The following is a 21,634-nucleotide window of genomic DNA, read 5'->3' on the forward strand; positions in this document are numbered from 1 at the left end:
CAAAAAAATGGGAAAAAACGTATTGACCCGGGTATAAGACGAGGGTGAGAAATGCACTGTAAGTGGAAAGAGGGTCAACAATGCCCATTTGCAGCCTCACTGTGCCCATTTGCATGCCTCACTGTGCCCATTTGCAGCCATAGGTCCCCTGAACTTCAAACTCGGTAGTTAAGGGCTCCTAGATGCCCCCTAGCTGCAGCCAAAATTTGGGGTCTCTGAACCCAAAGGGTCCCAAAAGGACATTGCTGCAGATGGACACAGTTGACTGACTTTGGGGCCCCCTATCTCGGGGCCACTTAGTGTTAAGAACCCCAAATTTGGTGTGCAAACCCAGTGGAACTAGCACCATAAAATTTCCAAAGCTGGCATTTCTAGTACCAAGTGGCCCCGAGATACAGGGCCCCAAAAATCAGTTCAGAAAACGTCAAGCACTTTTCTGCAGCAGAGAATGACATTTTCCGAACCAGGTTTGGGGCCACGTATCTCGGGGCCACTTGGTGCTAGGGACCCTAGCTTTGGATATGTTGTGGTACCAGTTCCACTGGCTTTGCACACCAAATTTGGGGTTCCTAGCACCAAGTGGCCCTGAGATATGGGGCCCCAAATTCGGTTCAGAAAATGTCAAGCACTTTTCTGCAGCAGAGAATGACATTTTCCAAACCGATTTTGGGGCCCCGTATCTCGGGGCCACTTAGTGCTAGGAACTTCAGCTTTGGATATGTTGTGGTTCCACTTCGTTGGCACACCAAATTTGGGGTTCCTAGCACCAAGTGGCCCTGAGATACGGGGCCCCAAATCGGTTCGGAAAATGAAATTTTTTGCTGCAGAAAAGTGCTTGACTCGAGTATAAGTCGAGGGGGGCACTTTCAGCACAAAAAAAATGTGCTGAAAAACTCGACTTGTACTCGAGTATATACGGTACATGATGCATCTTGGCACATAGCACAATACATACATACATGTGACACTAGTAACAATGGTAAGAGTATGGGGGGGGGGGGGAGGAAATCCAAATAACGTTACCTCACTCCTTGCTACCCATGTTTGGGTCCTTCATTCTCATGAGGTAACATTATTTGGATTTCACTTCCAATTGGTTTATCACTCTCATGGTTTCATTCCCCACTTTCACTTTCCTTCTACTCTCACTTCCGTCACTATGCCTTCCATCACTCTAATAATTTTTTTCACTCCTTCCACCTTAACCCAGGCTACTCTCTTGTTTGCTGCTTGGTCTTTTGTTATTTATCTGCACGGCCCTTTGCCCTCCACCCCCCCCTCTCCTTTATCCCCTTTTTCTTTCTTCCATCTCCCTCTTCAATTTCCCCACTGTCCCCATCATCTCTCGCCCATCCACTTTTCCCTCCCCTCCTTCCCCTTCCCTTCCTCTTCTCCTTTTTTTTTTTTTTTCTATTTCTTTATCCTTCCTCCCTTCCTCTCCTCTTCCCCTTCTTTCCCTCCACTTCTTTCGCTCACTAACTGTCCACTCATCATTTCGAAGGTCCCCACTGCCGTGCTCGCCCTGGATATCACCCCTTATATCCCCGTGGGGGTGTCCGCCTCAGCTCCTGGCCGGAGATAAGCCCGGAGCGCTTGTGATGCGTTGCCACTACACCACTGACACAATTAACTTCAACAAGTAAGCCTTGGTTTAGGAGGTCCTGCATTTTACCTCCAATCCTAATTTTTTTACTTTTTTTTACTTTATTACCTTTTTGCTCATTTCCATTACCATATATTTACAGATCCTACACGTGTCTGCTCCTGACGAATGGCACTTTAAGCCACGAAACGCGTAGAGCTACTGGTTGCCGTGTCTCTATCCAATTCACCAGATTATTTAAGCTACTATGTATTATGAACCCCCACAGGTATAGCGAGACCGTAGGTCCTGCAGGCAATACGTATGAATCATTTTTAATCAGGTTCCCATGTGGTGAACTAAAATATTTTGTGTGGCTATTCCATGAGAAACCAATTTTTATTGCTACCATCTTACCTACTGTTACCATTGTTACTAGGGTCACATGTGTGTATGTATGTATTGTGCTATGTACCAAGATGCATCATGTATGTTACCATATATCTTTATTATCGGAATCATGTATGGTTATTATTCAGCTCTTAATAAACTATTATTAACAAAAGATCTTTTTATGTTCACTCATTTACCTCCTTACTGCTACATGCTTCACACAAAGTCCCACCCTTCTTGTTAATTAACTTTTTGTTAATTAACCTCTTTCTCTATATGTCAATGGGATGGATATCTATGACCTTACCAGGCCATGATGTCATTTAAAGTCCCTAGGGATGGAAAAACTTGACCTTACCAGGCCATAGCTTCCTGAAAGTCCCTACCCCCAAACCCCCTTTACTTTATTAAATATCCTGGTTTAGATAAAAACCTGATACTACCTTCGGTAAAAAGTTAGGATGAGGACCCAATACTACCTCATCCTTGTGAACAATGATAATATGGCTCCTTTCAAGAAAAAGCAGCCAATTTTGATACCCTTCTTGCAGCAGATATGGTTACCAAAAAAAAAAAAAAAAAAGTTTCCTTGTCAAAAAAGACCAAGGGAATATGTCGCATAGGCCCAAAAAAAGGCTGTTTTGTAATGCAGACAAAACGAAATTCAAGTCCTAAGGGTTCAGGGGTGACCTAACCGGGGATTAAGCCGCGTTACCCCCTGAATAAAGTTACGGACCAAAGAATGCGAAGCAAGTGGTCGTTGAAATAATACCGATAAGGCCGAGACCTGTCCTTAGAAAGCACTCAAGGCCAGCTTTATTTCTCACCCCATCTGCAGAAAGTCAAGGATTCTACCTTTGACCCATTTCCTTGAGTGCAACCCCTGGTTTCACACCAGGAGACATATGCTTCCCAGACTCCATAATATATAATTATAGAGGTCGGCTCCCTTGCATTAACCAAGTTAGAAACCTGACAGGCCACGTTTCTTCAGAGTGTGGGTCTCAATAGCCAAACCGTTAAATTTAGCGTTTGTAGAGTAGGATGGAATACCGAACCTTGCAAAAGAAGGTCTGGCCATGTCGATAGGATCCATGGGTCCCCTACTGTCATCTTTACGATCTCTGCATACCAAGATTTCCTGGGCCCTGCTGGGGGCCACCAGAATCACCGACTTCCCTTCCTGCTTGATCCTGCAAAGAAGTCGTGGACGCAGGCAGAATAGGAGGGAATGCATAAATCAGTGAGAACCGATTCCACGGGAATAGCAAGGCATCTGTTCCGCATGCTAGCGGATCCTTTGTTTTTGACACAAAGTTGTTGAATTCTTTGTTGAACCTGGACGTAAACAGATCCATCTGGGATCCCCCATCTTTGACATATTGACAGGAAGCTATCGGGGTGAAGGAACCATTCTCCCGGGAACAACTGCTGGCAACTCAAGTAGTCCGCCTGCCAATTTTCTATTCCTAGAATGAAGACCGCCGATAGGCAAAGTACATTGTTTTCTGCCCAAGAAAGGATATGATTCACCTTTCTCTGGGCCGCACAACTTCTTGTGCCCTCTTGGTGATTAATATAGGCCATTGCTGTGGCATTGTCGGATTGAATCCTGGCAGGACAATACTGTAAACTGAATGTTCATGCCCTCAGAACCAAGTGCTCTGCCTAAATTTCTAGAATGATAATGGGCAAGGCCATTTCTGATCTGGGCCACTTCTCTTGGACAGTTGCCTCTTCCAGGACTGCTCCCCAACTCAAAAAGAAAAGGCTGGCATACGTTGTTACCACTTCCCAGGTAACTGAAGGATTTTCCCCTTAGCAGATTTTTGGCTCCGGCATACCCAGCCTACAGCACCTGGTATTTCCAGGTGGTCCATCTGGGTACTAACCAGGCCCAACCCTGCTTAGCCTCCAAGATCAGACAAGATCGAGTGCTTTCAGGGTGATGTGGCCGTAGGCTTTGGAGTCAGACACAGTGGGAATCTAGAGCTTGAACCCTTTGTTCCAAGCCTATAGGATACTGTTTTGCAGCAGTCTTGAATGAAACTGAGCATAAGGAACGGCCTCGAATGAAGCCACCATCTTTCCCAACAACCTCATGCAAAGCTGAATAGACAAATTAATCTTGCTTCGACCACCTAAATCAGTTCCTTTATGGTGCTGATCTTTGCCTGGGGCAAGAATACCCTTTTCTGGGTGTACCTATGATCAGACCCAAGTATTTTAGCCTTCTTCATGGTTTTAAAGAAGATTATTCCTAGGTTGAGAATCCGACCTAGATATCCCAGGTAGTTGAATGTGGTGACCATACTTTGGTCTAAGCGGGCTACCGACTGGACTATCAAGAACAGATCATCCAGGTAAACCATAATTGTTATACCTTGGGCCATTAATCTGGCCAGAAGAGGGGCCAGAACTTTTGTAAACACTCAAGGTGCAGTAGCTAGACCAGAAAGCAGAGCTACATACTGAAAATTAAGATTTGCCACCTTACAAAGTAGATATTACTAGTGAGCGAGGAAATAGGCATATGGAGGTATGCATCTTTGATGTTGATTGACGCAAGTTCTCCTCCTTGTAGGGTGGAGATAACTGATTGGATTAACTCCACGCGAAAAAAAGAGTGGTTATATTCAGGAATTGAATTTAGATTTTTGAGATGCAGAATGTCCATTTGGATTTACCAAACCCCAACCTCTGCTTGGAGTTCCAACTTTTTATCCATTGGATCCCTAAGCATTTGAGCATTGTCTGCCGGACAAGTCAAACTCTTATTCACAGAGGATATAGCAGCGTTAATTGCTGGTATACCCTACTAGTGAATTTTTTCCACCATAGGATGAAGTGTGAAAACTTTTTAGGAAGGAAAATAATGCTTATCTGGGTGATCCTCTCAGATACAAAAAAGCTTTTCCAACAATGAATGGACAGGAAAAGGCATGCACAGCTTGAGGAGGCTTTAGTGAACCCAAACACTCAGTTAAGGGTACATAAATGTGAAGCGGACCATTCAGCAAGTAATTGCACCATCAATCTTAAGATTGAAAAAGCTGATTCTCCCGCATTTGACGCCTCAGAAGAGGAGTCATGAGCCTCACCAAGATCCCCTGATGGAATTCATCTTCTCCTGCCCCTAGTTCCTCAGTTTGAGGGGCCTGGGTAATGGAAGGGGAACCTGTCGCATTCTGACCCACACTGGGATGGGATTAAAGTCTTTTTTTTTTTTTTTTTTCAAAACCTATCATGGCTGAGGAAAAAAGATCCTTTTAGTAAAAAAACAGGGACTGCAGTGTTGAAAACCGTTGCAAACATTTCATGGCCCCGATGCTCACTCTGACCAGCCACCCCCTCTCAGGGGAGGATGCCATTTGTAGAGATGAGTAGGCTTTGCAGAGCTTGAGGGAGACCCTTTTAGCTCTTTCTTGGGGGTGTTTCAACCTGCCCTTCTGACCTTAGCCCGATGCACAAAGCAGAGGTACTATCAGAAGAAATCACATCCACTGCTTGAGCAATAGACCAGCCATAGCCTGATGCAAATAGCAAATGTGTCAAATAGGAAATGCCTGTGTCACCAACGTCTTTCATGTTCCTCTTTGCGCTTATGCCTCTCCGACAATTTTGCAGCCAGCACAAATGGAGTTTTTTTTTTTTTCTAAAACACACTCCAGCGTTGGACGCCAACGACGAGCTAAGCTCCGCCCCCACCGTCGCATTACGCCCCCCTCCCCTCCTCTCTCTTTAAAAAAAAAAAAAAAGAGTTTTCCCGCGCAAGCACGGGCCTCCGATCCGAAGGGATCGGCTTGTGAGTGAGGGAGGGATGACGTGGAAGAGACCTGGAAGCCACCGCCACGTAGGGGCGGTGAAAGAAAACGGCATTGCCGATCGTTTTTAGTTTTTTAGTCCAGGCTGAGGGGGAGACCACTCATTCGTGGCCACCCCCTCGCGATCGCTGCCAACGAATGAGATTCTTCCTCTGCTGTTGTATAGTAAACAGCGGCAGAGGAAGTGATGTCATCGCTCCTCGGTATTTTCCGTTCCGGCGTCGAGGAGAGAAGACATCGATGTGAGTGCACAAACACTACACACACAGTAAAACACACCAGGCATACTTTACACCCCCCAATCACCCCCTAATCAACCTCCCCCCCCCCCCCCCCGTCACAGTGACACCAAGCAGTTTTTGTTTTTCTGATTACTGCATTGGTGTCAGTTTGTGACAGTTAGAAGTGGTAGGGCAGTTAGGGTAAGCCCCCTTTAGGTCTAGGGAACCCCCCTAACCCCCCCTAATAAAGTTTTAACCCCGTGATCACCCCCCGTCGCCAGTGTCACTAAGCAATCGTTTTTCTGATCGCTGTATTAGTGTCACTGGTGACGCTAGTTAGGGAGGTAAATATATAGGTTCGCCGTCAGCTTTTTATAGCGTCAGGGACCCCCATATACTACCTAATAAAGTTTTTAACCCCTTGATTGCCCCCTAGTTAACCCTTTCACCAGTGATCACCGTATAACTGTTACGGGTGACGCTGGTTAGTTTATTTTTTATAGTGTCAGGGCACCGGCCGTTTATTACCTAATAAAGGTTTAGCCCCCTGATCACCCGGCGGTGATATAAGTTAGGTTTTAGGGTCAGATAGGGTCTGCGTCGCCCCAGGCAGCGTCACGTTAGCGCCAGTACCGCAAACACCCACGCACGCACCATACACCTCCCTTAGTGGTATAGTATCTGAACGGATCTATATCTGATCCGATCAGATCTATACCAGCGTCCCCAGCAGTTTAGGGTTCCCAAAAACGCAGTGTTAGCGGGATCAGCCCAGATACCTGCTAGCACCTGGGTTTTGCCCCTCCGCCCGGCCCACCCAAGTGCAGTATCGATCGATCACTGTCACTTACAAAACACTAAACACATAACTGCAGCGTTCGCAGAGTCAGGCCTGATACCTGCGATCGCTAACAGTTTTTTTGGTAGCGTTTTGGTGAACTGGCAAGCACCAGCGGCCTAGTACACCTTGGTCATAGTCAAACCAGCACTGCAGTAACACTTGGTGACGTGGCGAGTCCCATAAGTGCAGTTCAAGCTGGTAAGGTGGCAAGCACAAGTAGTGTCCCGCTGCCACCAAGAAGACAAACACAGGCCCGTCGCGCCCATAATGCCCTTCCTGCTGCATTCGCCAATCCTAATTGGGAACCCACCACTTCTGCAGCACCCGTACTTTCCCCATTCACATCCCCAACCAAATGCAGTCAGCTGCATGAGAGGCATTTTCTTTATGTCCTCCCGAGTACCCCTACCCAACGAACCCCCCCAAAAAAGATGTCGTGTCTGCAGTAAGCGCGGATACACCCGCTATTATTGTCCCTCCTGTCCTGACAATCCTGGTCTTCGCATTGGTGAATGTTTTGAACGCTACCATACACTAGTTGAGTATTAGCGTAGGGTACAGCATTGCACAGACTAGGCACACTTTTACAGGGTCTCCCAAGATGCCATCGCATTTTGAGAGACCCGAACCTGGAACCGGTTACAGTTACAAAATAAAGTGTAAAAAAAACACAAAAAAATATAAAATAAAAAAAACAAAAATAGTTGTCGTTTTATTGTTCTCTCTCTCTCTATTGTTCTGCTCTTTTTTACTGTATTCTGTTCTGCAATGTTTTATTGTTATTATGTTTTATCATGTTTGCTTTTCAGGTATGCAATTTTTTATACTTTACAATTTACTATGTTTTATTGTTAACCATATTTTTTTCAGGTATGCCATTCAGCTGCAGCGCGGATTTATTTATCTTGACAGCAACAGCGTTTGCTCCCACGATATATAAAGCCGTGACTCCAGCGGAGGTGATATATGCCCAAGCATGGGGGCAGCAGGGGCGGAGGAGCGATTTGCTCCTAACTTTTGGGGCGGATGCCCCCATGCTTCAGCATATATAAATGGTGCATGTATGCCCATCCTTAGAAGTGGGTGGATGGAGGGAGGTATTCTAATGGTGGGCATACCCACCAATCTCTTTTTTTCGTTCAGCCCACAGGCTGCATAAAAGAAAAAAAAAAAATTACAATATCTGCCTAACAAGGACCAGCAACGTACTGGTATGTTGCTGGACTTTGAGTGGTTATACCAGAATGATGCCTGCAAGTTTAGGTATCATCTTGGTATCATTGTTTTCAGCCAGCGGTCAGCTTTCATGTAAAAGCAATCCTAGCAGCCAATTAGCCTCTAGACTGCTTTTACAAGCAGTGGGAGGGAATGTCCCCCCTCCCACCATCTTCCATGTTTTTCTCTAGCTCTCCTGTCCCAACAGGGAAACTGAGAATGCAGCCGGTGATTCCGCCAGCTGACCATAGAGCTGATCAGAGACCAGAATGGCTCCAATCATCTCCATGGCCTAAGAAACTGGAAGCTACGAGCATTTCAAGACTTAGATTTTGCCGGATGTAAACAGTGCCATTGGGAAATTGGGAAAGCATTTTATCACACTGATCTTGGTGTGGTCAGATGCTTTGAGGGCAGAGGAGAGATCTAGGGCCATTGAACAAAAAGAGTACCTGTCACTACCTATTTGCTATCATAGGGGATATTTATATTCCCTAACATAACATAAAAAATTATAAAAAAAAAAAAAAATGAAAGGAACAGTTTAAAAATAAGATAAAAAAGCAAACAAAATAATAAAGAAAAAAAAAGCACCCCTGTCACCCCCTGCTCTCGCACAAAGGCGAACGCAAGCGTCAGCCTGGCGTCAAATGTAAACAGCAATTGCACCATGCATGTGAGGTATCAATGCGAAGGTCAGATCGAGGGCAGTAATTTTAGCAGTAGACCTCCTCTGTAAATCTAAAGTGGTAACCTGTAAAGGCTTTTAAAAATGTATGTAGTTTGTCGCCACTGCACGTTTGTGCGCAATTTTAAAGTATGTCATGTTTGGTATCCATGTACTCGGCCTAAGATCATCTTTTTTATTTCATCAAACATTTGGGCAATATAGTGTGTTTTAGTGCATTAAAATTAAAAAAAGTGTTTTTTCCCCAAAAAATGCGTTTGAAAAATCGCTGCGCAAAACACTGTGTGAACAAAAAAAATTACATACCCACTATTTTAATCTGTAGGGCCTTTGCTTTAATATAAAAATAAAAATATGTAATGTTTGGGGGTTCAAAGTAATTTTCTTGCAAAAAAAAAAATATTTTTTCATGTAAACAAATAGTGTCAGAAAGGGCTTTGTCTTCAAGTGGTTAGAAGAGTGGGTGATGTGTGACATAAGCTTCTAAATGTTGTGCATAAAATACCAAGCCAGTTCAAAACCTGCCCAAATGACCCCATTTTGGAAAGTAGACACCCCAAGCTATTTGCTGAGAGGCATGTCGAGTCCATGGAATATTTTATATTGTGACACAAGTTGCGGGAAAAAGAGAAATTTTCTTTTTTTGCACAAAGTTGTCACTAAATGATATATTGCTCAATCATGCCATGGGCATATGTGGAATTACACCCCAAAATACATTCTGTTGCTTCTCCTGAGTACGGGGATACCACATGTGTGAGACTATTTGGGAGCCTAGCCGCATACGGGACCACAAAAACCAAGCACCGCCTTCAGGGTTTCTAAGGGTGTAAATTTTTGATTTCACTCCTCACTGCCTATCACAGTTTCGGAGGCCATGGAATGCCCAAGATGGCACAAACCCCCCTCAAAATGACCCCATTTTGGAAAGTAGACACCCCAAGCTATTTGCTGAGAGGTATGGTGAGTATTTTGCAGACTTTGCTTTTTGTCACAAAGTTTTGAAAATTGAAAAAAGAAAAAAAAATACATTTTTCTTTTCTTTCTTCATTTTCAAAAACAAATGAGAACTGCAAAATACTGAGAGATAGGCAATCAAACTAAAAGCTGTGTAAATTCCAGAAAATGTACCCTAGTTTGTAGACGCTATAACTTTTGCGCAAACCAATAAAAATACACTTGACATTTTTTTTTACCAAAGACATGTGGCTGAATACATTTTGGACTAAATGTATGACTAAAATTGAGTTTATTGTATTTTTTTTATAACAAAAAGTAGAAAATATCAGGCAGAGGTGATCAAATACCATCAAAAGAAAGCTCTATTTGTGGGACCAAAAGGACGCAAATTTTGTTTGGGTACAGCATTGCATGACCGCGCAATTAGCAGTTAAAGCGACGCAGTGCCAAATTGTAAAAAGTGCTCTGGTCAGGAAAGGGGTAAATCCTTCCGGGGCTGAAGTGGTTAAAGGAGACATTTCATAAGAAAATTTAAAAATTCCTTAGAAAACTCCACTTACCTTTCCCGCCGCAGGGTTTTCTGTGGCAAAACCAACAGACCTAATCTTCAGCCTTCACGGTGGGTTCTGTTAACAAACCTTCAGGAATCTGGGACCCTCAGGGAACCCACAATCCTGGACCTGTAATAGCACACCGCCAGTAAAACTTTATGGCCTTAATACCAAAAGTACTGGATCCCGGGGTCCATCTCTCTAAAAGAGAAGCATTTACAAGCAAAACCTTGTTTCTTCAGATACGAGGCCCGAGCACCATTCAATTTGACCTAAAAGACACTTTGAATGGATCTGGCTGCATAGCTAGCCCCAGCAAGGATTGATCCAGTGGAGCTCAGTACAGCACATCTTCACTCGTGACCAACACCTTAGACGCTGGTGAAAAAACTGAGATGCTCCCGGTATGGGAGCGGTTATATAGGGAGGCAACGTCCTGTTTAGGGTGTGCCAGTGTCCAGCACCTGAAGGTGTACTATAACCCACATGGTAATTATTATGGCTCTGTGTCCCAAGATGTACGATTAAAGAAAGGAGAATATCTTCTCGAAATAAAATGAATTACCTTGGCTTGCAGTCTACCACCCAGTGTAGATCTGGCATGATAAATGACTATTAGGACATCACCCTGTACTGTAACATCTAATGGAATTTCTGCTCTGCCATCTTCAGTTTTGAAATCCCTGTAAAAAAACAAAAAAAAAACAAAAAAAACAAATTCATCCTATTTCCAAATAAAATCCTTTAGAACGAATTCTTCTATACAGTAATTTCGGAAAATAATAAAGCCTATTTTACAAATTGTTAAATTGAGCTTCAAACAAATAACCCATCTACAGAAGTAGAGAGTTGCATGTCAGATTCATAACAATTTAAAATGGACACTTACCTCATTTTATCATATTCCTGGGAGGTAGTAGCCACTCTCTCATCTCCAACATACACTTCACAGAAAGGCCGGCAACCAATGCGCAGTTTGCTGAACAGTGGCACTGGCGTCATAGATATAGACTTTATAAGAATTGGTTTACTGTGAGGAATGATTGGCTCCTCCGCCATCATGTCACACATGTATTCTATATACCTGAAACATAGAAAGCTTTAAATTTCGGCCAACCAGAATATGCTAAAGCAATGATACATCTGAACATCTGATTCATCTGGCAGAGGAACTTGTTGACTTAGCTTTAATGTAATAAGGCAGAAGTAAGAGCAAGAGACCTCCTCTGTAACTCTAACCTGGTAACAGTTACATTTTTTTAAAGCGTCGTCTATGGATATTTTTAGGTAACGTAGTTTGTCGCCATTCCACAAGTGTGCGCAATTTCAAAGCATGACATGTTAGGTATCTATATACTCGGCGTAACATTATCTTTCAGATTATACAAAAAATTAGGCTAACTTTACTGTTAAGTTTTTTTTTATTCACAAAAGTGTCTTTTTCCCCCAAAATTGCGTTTGAAAGACCGCTGCGCAAATACCATATGACAAAAAATATTGCAACATTTGCCATTTTATTCTCTAGGGTCTCTGCTAAAAAAAAATAATGTTTGGGGGTTCTAAGTAATTTTCCAGCAAAAAAAAAAAAAAAACGGATTTTAACTTGTAAGCAAGAAATGTTAGAAATAGGCTTAGGCATGAAAGGGTTAAGTAATCAATACAGTGGTATATGTTATGCAAGACCTCAGAGCGATAATGTAAAACATACCTTTTATAAGAAGGCCATATGCCAGGCGGACATCTCTTCATACTGAACATATACACAGCAGCTTCAGCAGTGGAAAACAGGCGGCAGAAGCATAGGAAAGAACATACCACCACAGCAGATGCAGCTCTTCCATCCTACAATGTAAGTGCACGTTAAATTAGCATAATACATAAAAACTAAGCATCAACATTTACAATCATTGTCAGATTAAAATGATTGCTGCATAGTCCGACGATAATCAACAAACGGTAAAATAAAACATTTATACAAACACCATTGCAAACTATACTTAGTAACAGGGTTTTATTTAAGCATATTTAGGAGATAAAATACATGAAATGTAACATATCTAAAAAAAAAAATAAAAACTAAAGAAGTGTTAAAAAAAAGTAATTTGTAATAGAATAATAATAATAATAATAATAGCCTTTTGTATTGGTGATAACTTGCCTATTCATCTACAAATGTTCTGGGGTTGTAAAGTGTTTGCATAAATACAGTGGAACTAGTCAAGTGATTATATTAGGAAGGCTCTCTGTCTCAGCTGAGAGATTGAGGAATTAACAGTCTTAATATGTTCTGTACAGAAATAAGACTCAGCAGTATATTTTGCTTAAAGTGTAAATTCCCACTGCTGGCCAATCAGAATCACTTTAACCCATTCCAAAGGGAAATGGGAATGGGAATTTCAAATCCCTGGACAGCTTCACTGACATTCAAGGAGGTAAATTCAGCAGGGATGGCGGAAGGGAGGAAGCGTTGAAGGTGTAGAGCAATAGTTCACCTTTTCATTGTTTCTGAAAAGGTGAACTTAACCGGTTCAATACCGGGCATTTTCACCCCCTTCCTTCCCAGACCAATTTTTAGTTTTCAGCGCTGTCGCACTTTAAACGACAATTGCGCGGTCGTGCCACGTTGTACCCAAACAAAATTGATGTCCTTTTTTCCCCCACAAATAGAGCTTACTTTTGGTGGTATTTGATCACCTCTGCGGTTTTTATTTTTTGCGCTATAAACAAAAGAAGAGCGACAATTTTGAAAAAAAACACAATATTTTGTACTTTTTGCTATAATAAATATCCCAATTTAAAAAAAAAAAAAAAACAAATTTTTTCCTCAGTTTCGGCCGATACGTATTCTTCTACATATTTTTGGTAAAAAAAAAAAAAAAATCGCAATAAGCGTATATTGATTGGTTTGCGCAAAAGTTATAGCGTCTATAAAATACGGGATAGATTTATGGCATTTTTAAAAAAAAATTATTTATTTTTTTTTACTAGTAATATCGGCAATCGCAATTTTTTTTCGTGACTGCGACATTATGGCGGACACATCGGACACTTTTGACACATTTTTGGGACCATTCACATTTATACAGCGATCAATGCTATAAAATGGCATTGATTACTGTGTAAATGTGACAGGCAGTGAAGGGGTTAACCACTAGGGGGCGGGGAGGGGTTAAATGTGTTTCCTAGGCTTCTAACTGTAGGGGGAGGGGACGCACAAGGGGAGGAGACCGATCAGTGTTCCTCCGTTCTGGGAACACAGATCGCTCTCCTCTGAGCTGACAGGACGTGGATCTCTGTGTTTACACACAGAGATCCACGGTCCGGCCCGGTTAACGGGCAATCGCGGGTGCCCGGCGGACAACGCGGCCGCCGGGCACACGCACCGGGTTCCGAGCAACGCGGCGGGCGCGTGTGCCTGCGACCCCTAGGCGGCCGGGAACCCGAGGCCGTCATATGACGTCCACCCAGGATGGGAGATCCCATCTGTGGACGTCATATGTCTATAGGCGGGTAGGGAAGTGGTTAAGCTATTCTCAGCGGCTAGAAATAATCGCATGTAAAAATCCGACAGGTTGGTTGTACCGAAGTTGATTGATCGGTCAACAAGGGTCCATTCAGCCTGCCCATACATGGTTCCGACTCTGGGCCAGTCCCTGCTGAACCGGATTAAATTCGAACCATCTACGGTTGGCTTAACACTTTAAATCCTTGCAAAGTACATAGATGCCCTAGAGAAGATTTTACTTCCTCAAAAAAGTATTGTTGCATTTTAACGAAGGTTTGTAATCTGAGAGGAAAGTTATTCACAAGCAACAACAAATAAAGGAAAACAAACTTGAGAAAATGCCACCTTATGAAGTTTACTTACAAGACAGTGTACAATGCAAACATTCTTCTGATCCTGTTTAAGCCATAAATGCATATTTTTACAGATGCTGTAAAGGTTCACGAGATTTGGAGCACGTCTTCCAGACCAACCACATTCAGAGACCTGTGAGGAAATTACAGTCCTATAATTATTAAAAGCTGATATTCTGCCAGCATTTCCCGCAAATTTTCATAACAAAGTGCACAATTCAGATCTCAGTGAGCAGCCTGACAAAGCTGTTCACAGCACACGAAGATTAAAAAGTATCTGTAACTTTGTCTTTACAATTTTAGAAATAAATAAAAGCAGGAATTCAGCCTCTTTTTCTTGCAAAGGAGAGGTGCCTAGCACACACATTATTACACAAGTACACTCTGGTAAAGAGATTCTTTTATTACCAGTCTACTCGCCAACTGCAATACACTCTTCACACCCCTTTCTCCAATGTCTGCAACTAGCTTTTGCTGCAGCCCATCCCACACGATTTGCACTACGTTCATGGACATTCAGGGTCAATGTTATTTTCTGTAGATGTTCTCTAAATGCACCCCCCTCCCTCATCTACATTATGTTTTTCTGTGCATCAAGAATTGCTACCTACACTCAAAATAGAGCTGCACGATTAATCGCTGAAGGATCACAATCTCGATTCTGTCCCCCCCCCACGCACACACACACACACACTCTTGAGCCAGCATTTCCACAATTCATGTAAAAACTGCAGTTCCCCTGCTCACAGCTGTCAAAAAAATGCAGCTGGCAATGTTTATTAGAAACACTGCTCAGTGCTGAAAGATAAAAAGAAACATTGTATCTTTCTGTTTATTCATTTACAGATCAAAGGGATGAACTTCAGTCTGCAAATGAAGTCAATTTAAAGCAACCTTGTCAAGTAAAAAAATAAAGTTTAACCCTTAATTTATGCTAATCAGCCTTATTAACTCATTCGCCTTCTTCATTTAAATATGTTCCCGACGATTTTTTTTTTTTTTACTTCTATTTTATAAACTATTAATAATTAAAACTTTGTTTGCTTTGTTCATTAATATTTTTACAACTTTAACATATATTTACACGTTTCACATTGAAAAAAGCGCAAATTTATTTTATTTGTAAAATAACTTTTCAATGCTTTGCTAAAATTGCGGACCGCTGAAGTGTAAACAAAAAAAAGTTGCGGTAGGTATCGTTAATTGGTATCGGCGAGTACTAAAAAAGACCCTAATATAACTTAAAAAGGTATTTTTTTATTTCTTTACAAATTACATTATTTTTCATTACATTTCTTTAAATTTGATTAAAGCAAATAATCTTATTTTATCACCATCTTGTTTGATAACCTAATGTTCAGGGGTTGTATATCTTTAAAACAAAAGAGTTCTTCAGAATCATGATCTTTATTCTAATCAAAAAAATTGCGATTCTCATTTTATCCAGAATCGTGCAGCTCTAAGACCTCTTTCACACTGATGCGGTTTTCAGGTGTTTTAGAGCTAGAAATATCGCCTGAAAACTGCCTCCTATTCATTTGCATGAGTGCTTTCACACTCGGGCGGTGTGCTTGCGGGATGTTAGAAAAAGTCCTGCAAGCAGCATCTTTGGGGAGGGTTTGGAGCGCTGTAAAAAGCACTCCAAAAATGCCCCCTGTCCATTGAAATGAATGGGCAGCGCTTCCGAAGCTCCCTAAAAGCGTTTAGAAAGCGCCGCAAAGTGGGTATTTTTTAAATTGTTTTCAAGGTCACGTCACGTGACCTTAAAGAAACCGCCCCGCTAACGCCCGAAAAGCGATGCAAAAACTACTGGCGCTTTAGCAGCGCTTCAGTATGAAAGGGGTCTGTGCATGCGCTTGAGCCGAGTAGGGAGAATTACCTCCATGGTAGCAGGGTGGTGCATAGGTGTAGCCTGGGGGATTGTATCAAACTGAAGAAAAAATGGTGTCAACGGGAGTAAACAATGTCCCATAATTGGCATTTGTGGGATGAATAATGCCTCATTGTTGGTATCAGGGGAAGGAATCGCGCCACAGTGTGCTATTGTTAGTACCATTGACAAGAGTTATGCCCTGTTATTGGTGTCAAAAGAAATAGTGCCCCAAAGACAGGATAAAGGCATGCAAAGGGCCACATCCTGCCCCCGAAGCCATAGTTTAAAGAACGATACTCTAAGGCACAGGTGTCAAACTGGCGGCCCTCCAACTGCTGCGAAACTACAAGTCTCTGGAGCTCAGCCACAGTGATCTTTGGGTTCCTCTTTACCTCTCTCACCAAGGCTCTTCTCCCCTGATAGCTCAGTTTGGCCGGACGGCCAGCTCTAGGAAGGGTTCTGGTTGTCCCAAACGTCTTCCATTTAAGGATTATGGAGGCCACTGTGCTCTTAGGAACCTTAAGTGCAGCAGAAATTTTTTTAAACCTTGGCCAGATCTGTGCCTTGCCACAATTCTGTCTCTGAGCTCTTCAGGCAGTTCCTTTGACCTCATGCTTCTCATTTGCTCTGACATGCACCTTGAGCTGTAAGGTCTTATATAGACAGGTGTGTGGCTTTCCTAATCAAGTCCAATCAGTATAATTAAACACAGCTGGACTCAAATGAAGGTGTAGAAAAATCTCAAGGATGATCAGAAGAAATGGACAGCACCTGAGTTAAATATATGAGTGTCACAGCAATGGGTCTGAATACTTAGGACCATGTGATATTTCAGTTTTTCTTTTTTAACAAATCTGCAAAAATGTCAACAATTCTGTGTTTTTCTGTCAATATGGGGTGCTGTGTGTACATTAATGAGGAAAAAAAAAATTAACTTAAATGATTTTAGCAAAAGGCTGCAATATAACAAAGAATGAAAAATTTAAGGGGGTCTGAATACTTTCCGTCCCCACTGTTCCTGACTGAACCTGCCTGGTTCTTCCCTCCTCCCATGTAAACTTACCACGGTTTATCATGGCTGCTGAGCCCCGACACCGTGGTCAGTTTACATGCCTCCATCATCCGCAGCTCTCCTCTGTCCTCCTCTCCCCTCATCTCCCCTCCTCTTCCTGCCTGTCTGCTCGTACCAGTGCCCACCCCTCCCTTCCTGCTGGTATCATAAGTTAGTGTTGTTGCTACAATCCCCTCTGTTATAACAAATGCTGTGCCCCAGTGTAGGTTTTTTTTTTTTTTTTAAATCCACCGATAAATACAGTACCTTATTTTATAGCGCTGCTTGGAGCTCACGTAACTGGCTGCCTCTCTCCTCCTCATGGTTGATGTCAGGGGGGGGGGGGGGGGGGGGGTTTCTCGGCCCCTCCCGCTTTGCTGTCAGATCGAGAGAGGCGGACAGTCACAGCACTATAAAATAAGGTATTTAATCGGCAGATTTAATACAAAACATACACTGGGGCACAGCATTTATTATAACAGAGGGGATTGTAGCAACAACACGAAGTGGCTTAACCTTAAAGGGGGTCTGAATACTGTATGAATGCACTGTATAAGCACCAAATACATGTAAAGTCTTGGCAACAAAGTTTGGGCCTTCCAAAGGAACGCAGAAACAGATCTGAACACACAGTTACTAAAGTGTTACTAAACCCAGGACCCTGCATTCACTATATCTGGTCTCCCACAGCACACAGAACATGGAAATGCAATCATTTTAGGAAATGTAAACTGTTAACCACTTCAATACCAGGCACTTACACCCCCTTCCTGCCCAGGCCAATTATCAGCTTTCAGCGCGGTCACTTTTTAAAATGTCAATTGCGCGGTCATGCTACAATGTACCCAAACTAAATTTTTATAATTTTGGTCCCACAAATAGAGCTTTCTTTTGGTGGTATTTGATCACCTCTGTGGTTTTTATTTTTTGCTAAACGAATAAAAAAAGATTGAAAATTGAGGAAAAAAAAAAAATTTCTTTGTTTCCGTTATAAAATTTTGTAAATAAGTACATTTCCTCCTTCACTAATGGGCACTGATAAAGCGGCACGGACGATGGGCGGCACTGGTGGGTGACACTGATATGTATTGATAGGTGGCACTGATAGACGGCACTGCTGGGCATCACTGGTGGCACTGGCAGGCATTTTTAATTGCCACTGATTGGCAGCTGCCTGGGGACTGATTGGCATATCCCTGGTGGTCTAGGGTGGCATCCCTGGTGGTGTAGGGTGGGTATCCGAGGGGGGGCTGCGCTGATAATCAGCACAGACCCCCCCCTCAGGAGAGCAGCCGATCAGCTCTCCTTTAGCCGATCAACGGCTCTTCCTGTTTACATCGTGATCAGTCCTGATTGGACACGGCTGATCATGTGGTAAAGAGCCTCCATCAGAGGCTCTTTACCGAGATTGGTGAGATTGGTGTAGCGGTGTGTCAGATTGACACCGGCCGTCATTCTGCTATAGGCCGGGTGGAAAGTGGTTAAATACCCTTTCTCATCAGCAGTATATAGCATTCTAATGACTTCCATCAGTGTCTGGTTAAAGCTAATAGGAAGAGTTTTCATTCTACTTTGACTGTCCTATGAGGCTGCAGGACCCTTCACCCCATGTTTGGACGGTGCTGATTGGCCCTGTGCCGATCGCATGCACCCTCCCAAAAAAACACCTCTATCAATACACACCAAACTGAGCATGTGCAGATTGCACCCAAGGAACTGTACTTTCAGGAGATGGACCGGGGACAGTGGAAGAAGAGGAGGATCAGAGAAGACTGAATCAAATAGCCTTTTTACACAATGCGAAGGAGTAACCCCTTAGGTTCCACAGCAAGTAAAACAAGCATGCTTTACTGCATATACACACACATTGATTTTACAGTTACATAGTAGGTAAGGTTGAAGAAAGACACAATTCCAACCTATGTGTATGATTCACCCAGTTGGGGGTTTAGTAACATTTTAAGTTGTGTATACTTCAGCTTTACACATTTTTAAGGCCGTTACTAGATCACTTTGAAGCCCAAGTCCAGGGTAAATTTCACTTTAAATAATTTGTTTGGTCCAAATAAACAATTTCCTAGGTTATGTGACTGCAGTCAGCACTGTATCATACTGTAGCAGCATCAGTTACATACAGTATGCAGCACTGTGTACAGGCAGTGTCTCAGGAGACTTTGTTGGCTGCTGAGCAGAGGACTTCTGACCCAGAGGAAGGCTTGTGTTTTTATGAATGCATACAAGGCTTTCTCTGATTGGCTGAGGTGGAGAGGCAGGCAGACGACATCATGATTTCATTCACTTTCAACAAATTTTATAATACAGAATGTATCCCATACAAATATAGGATGTAGTAAAAGATAACTGTAAATGGAGCTCAATAAGCATTCTGGATAAGAAACACATATTGCAAAGGAAAAGAATATTGTATATAAAAGCGTGGACCGAGCTTTGCTGTATGTGATGAATCAGTACACACGATAGGACCATAACACCATGATTTCATTCATAAAAATCCAAGGCTTCCTGTAAATGACGGAGAAGCACAACTCAATTTCACCCAAGATGCTGCTGGAACAAAGTGCTGCAATGCAGTATGTAGCTGATGCTACTACAGTTTGGTACAGTGCTGACAGCAGACGCACCACTTCATAAAGCAAATAGTGTGGTTGGGCCAAACTGGCCTAAACTATTTAAAAGTAAACCTGGACTTATATTTTAAGAGTACAAAAATCAAATCTGTACCGATCATCTTCAGCAGTCATTAGTTAGCTATAGCTCCCTTTTATTAATACACAAATTTTATATATTTCAAGGTTTTTCACTAATAGTTTATCTTAAGAACAGCCACGTTAATACATAAAAAAAGGACACTGAAGAGATATCCACAAATTAAAACAATGCAAATAAAAAAAACATGTTCTATAGTGCCTTGCAAAAGTATTCACCCCCTTTGCATTTTCCGTGTTTTGTTGCCTTACAACCTGGAATTAACATGGATTGTTTGAGGATTTGCATCATTTATTATAACAGAACATGCCCACAACTTTGAAGATCTTTTATTTTTTATTGTGAAGCAAACAAACAGGACAAAATAACAGAAAAGGTCAATGTGCATAAAGCTGCAGATGAGTAATCCGTGCCCGGATAGTTCAGATTCCCCACTACTTGGAAACACACACCCTAACCCCCTTCTGCAGCCCCTGACACCCCAGAAGTGAAAAAAGGTATTGCTTCACTTTAAGTACATTTTCGTTTTACATACATGCTCTGGTCCCATTGTGTACTTAAAAGTGGGGTATGCCTGTACTTTGTAGAGCCACCTTTTGAAGCTATCACAGCTCCAAGTCGCTTTGGATAAGTCTCTATGAGCTTGCCACATCTTACCACTGGAATTTTTGCCCATTCCTCCTTGAAAAACTGCTCCAGCTCATTCAAGTTGGATGGTTTGCGCTTGTGAACAGCAATCTTTAAGTCTGACCACAGATTTTTTATTGGATCTAGGTCTGAGCTTTGACTAGGCCATTCCAACACATTTACACGTTTCCTCTTAAACCACTCAAGTGTTGCTTTAGCAGTGTGTTTGGGGTCATTTTCCTGCTGGAAGGTGAACCTCTGTCCTAGCCTCAAATCACACACAGAGTGGTACAGGTTTTGCTCAAGCATATCCCTGTATTTAGCACCATCCATCTTTCCCTCAACTCTGACCAGTTTCCCAGTCCCGACTGCTGAAAAACATCCCCAGAGCATGATGCTGCCACCACGTTTCACTGTGGGAATGGTGTTCTTTGGGTGATGTGTTGGGTTTGCGCCAGAAATAGCGTTTTCTTTGATGGCCAAAAAATTCAATTTTAGTCTCATCAGACCAGAACACCTTCCTACATACATTTTGGGAGTCTCCCACATGCCTTTTCGCAAACTCAAAACGTGCCACTTTGTTTTTTGCTGATAGTAATGGCTTTCTTCTGGCCACTCTGCCTTACAGCCCAACTCTATGGAGCATACGGCTTATTGTCGTCCTATGTACAGATACTCCAGTCTCTGGCTGTGGAACTCTGCAGCTCCTCCAGGGTTACCTTAGGTCTCGGTGCTGCCTCTCTGATTAATGCCTTCCTTGCCCGGTCCGTGAGTTTTGGTGTGCGGCAGTCTCTTGGCAGGTTTGCTATTGTGCCATGTTCTTTCTATTTGTTTATGATAGATTTGATGGTGCTCCTAAGGATTATCAAAGATTTGGATACATTTTTTTTTATAACCTACCCCTGACTTGTACTTCTCAATAATATTGTCCCTTACGTGTTTGGAGAGTTCCTTGGTCTTCGTGGCAGTGTTTGGTTAGTGGTGCGTCTTGCTTAGGTGTTGCAGCCTCTGGGGCCTTTCAAAAAGGTGTGTGTATATGTAATGACAGATCATGTGACACTTAGATTGCACACAGGTGGACATCATTTCACTAATTATGTGACTTCTGAAGGTAATTGGTTACACCAGAGATTTTTATGGGCTTCATAACAAAGGGGGTGAATACATACGCACATGCCAATTATCAGTTTTTTATTTCTGAAAAATAGTTTTATTGACCGTAT

The 21,634-nt window shown here is 42.5% G+C and overlaps 1 protein-coding gene and 1 pseudogene across 2 annotated transcripts in view; both read right to left on the reverse strand.

The window, feature by feature from the left end:
* Positions 1–21,634, reverse strand: part of GAK (cyclin G associated kinase) — a 181,754-nt gene that overhangs the window by 58,990 nt on the left and 101,130 nt on the right. For both annotated transcript variants that reach the window (XM_073595786.1, XM_073595780.1), the window contains exons 14-17: positions 14,144–14,266; positions 11,984–12,117; positions 11,165–11,359; positions 10,841–10,958 (exon numbers count right to left, since the gene is read on the reverse strand). In XM_073595786.1, coding sequence (XP_073451887.1) covers positions 10,841–10,958; positions 11,165–11,359; positions 11,984–12,117; positions 14,144–14,266 — 570 coding nt within the window. The remainder of the gene's footprint in view (positions 1–10,840; positions 10,959–11,164; positions 11,360–11,983; positions 12,118–14,143; positions 14,267–21,634) is intronic.
* Positions 3,822–3,937, reverse strand: LOC141125161 (5S ribosomal RNA; annotated as a pseudogene).

Source organism: Aquarana catesbeiana, linkage group LG01 (assembly GCF_042186555.1).
Source record: "Aquarana catesbeiana isolate 2022-GZ linkage group LG01, ASM4218655v1, whole genome shotgun sequence".
In the NCBI taxonomy this organism is placed as follows: Eukaryota; Metazoa; Chordata; class Amphibia; order Anura; family Ranidae; genus Aquarana; species Aquarana catesbeiana.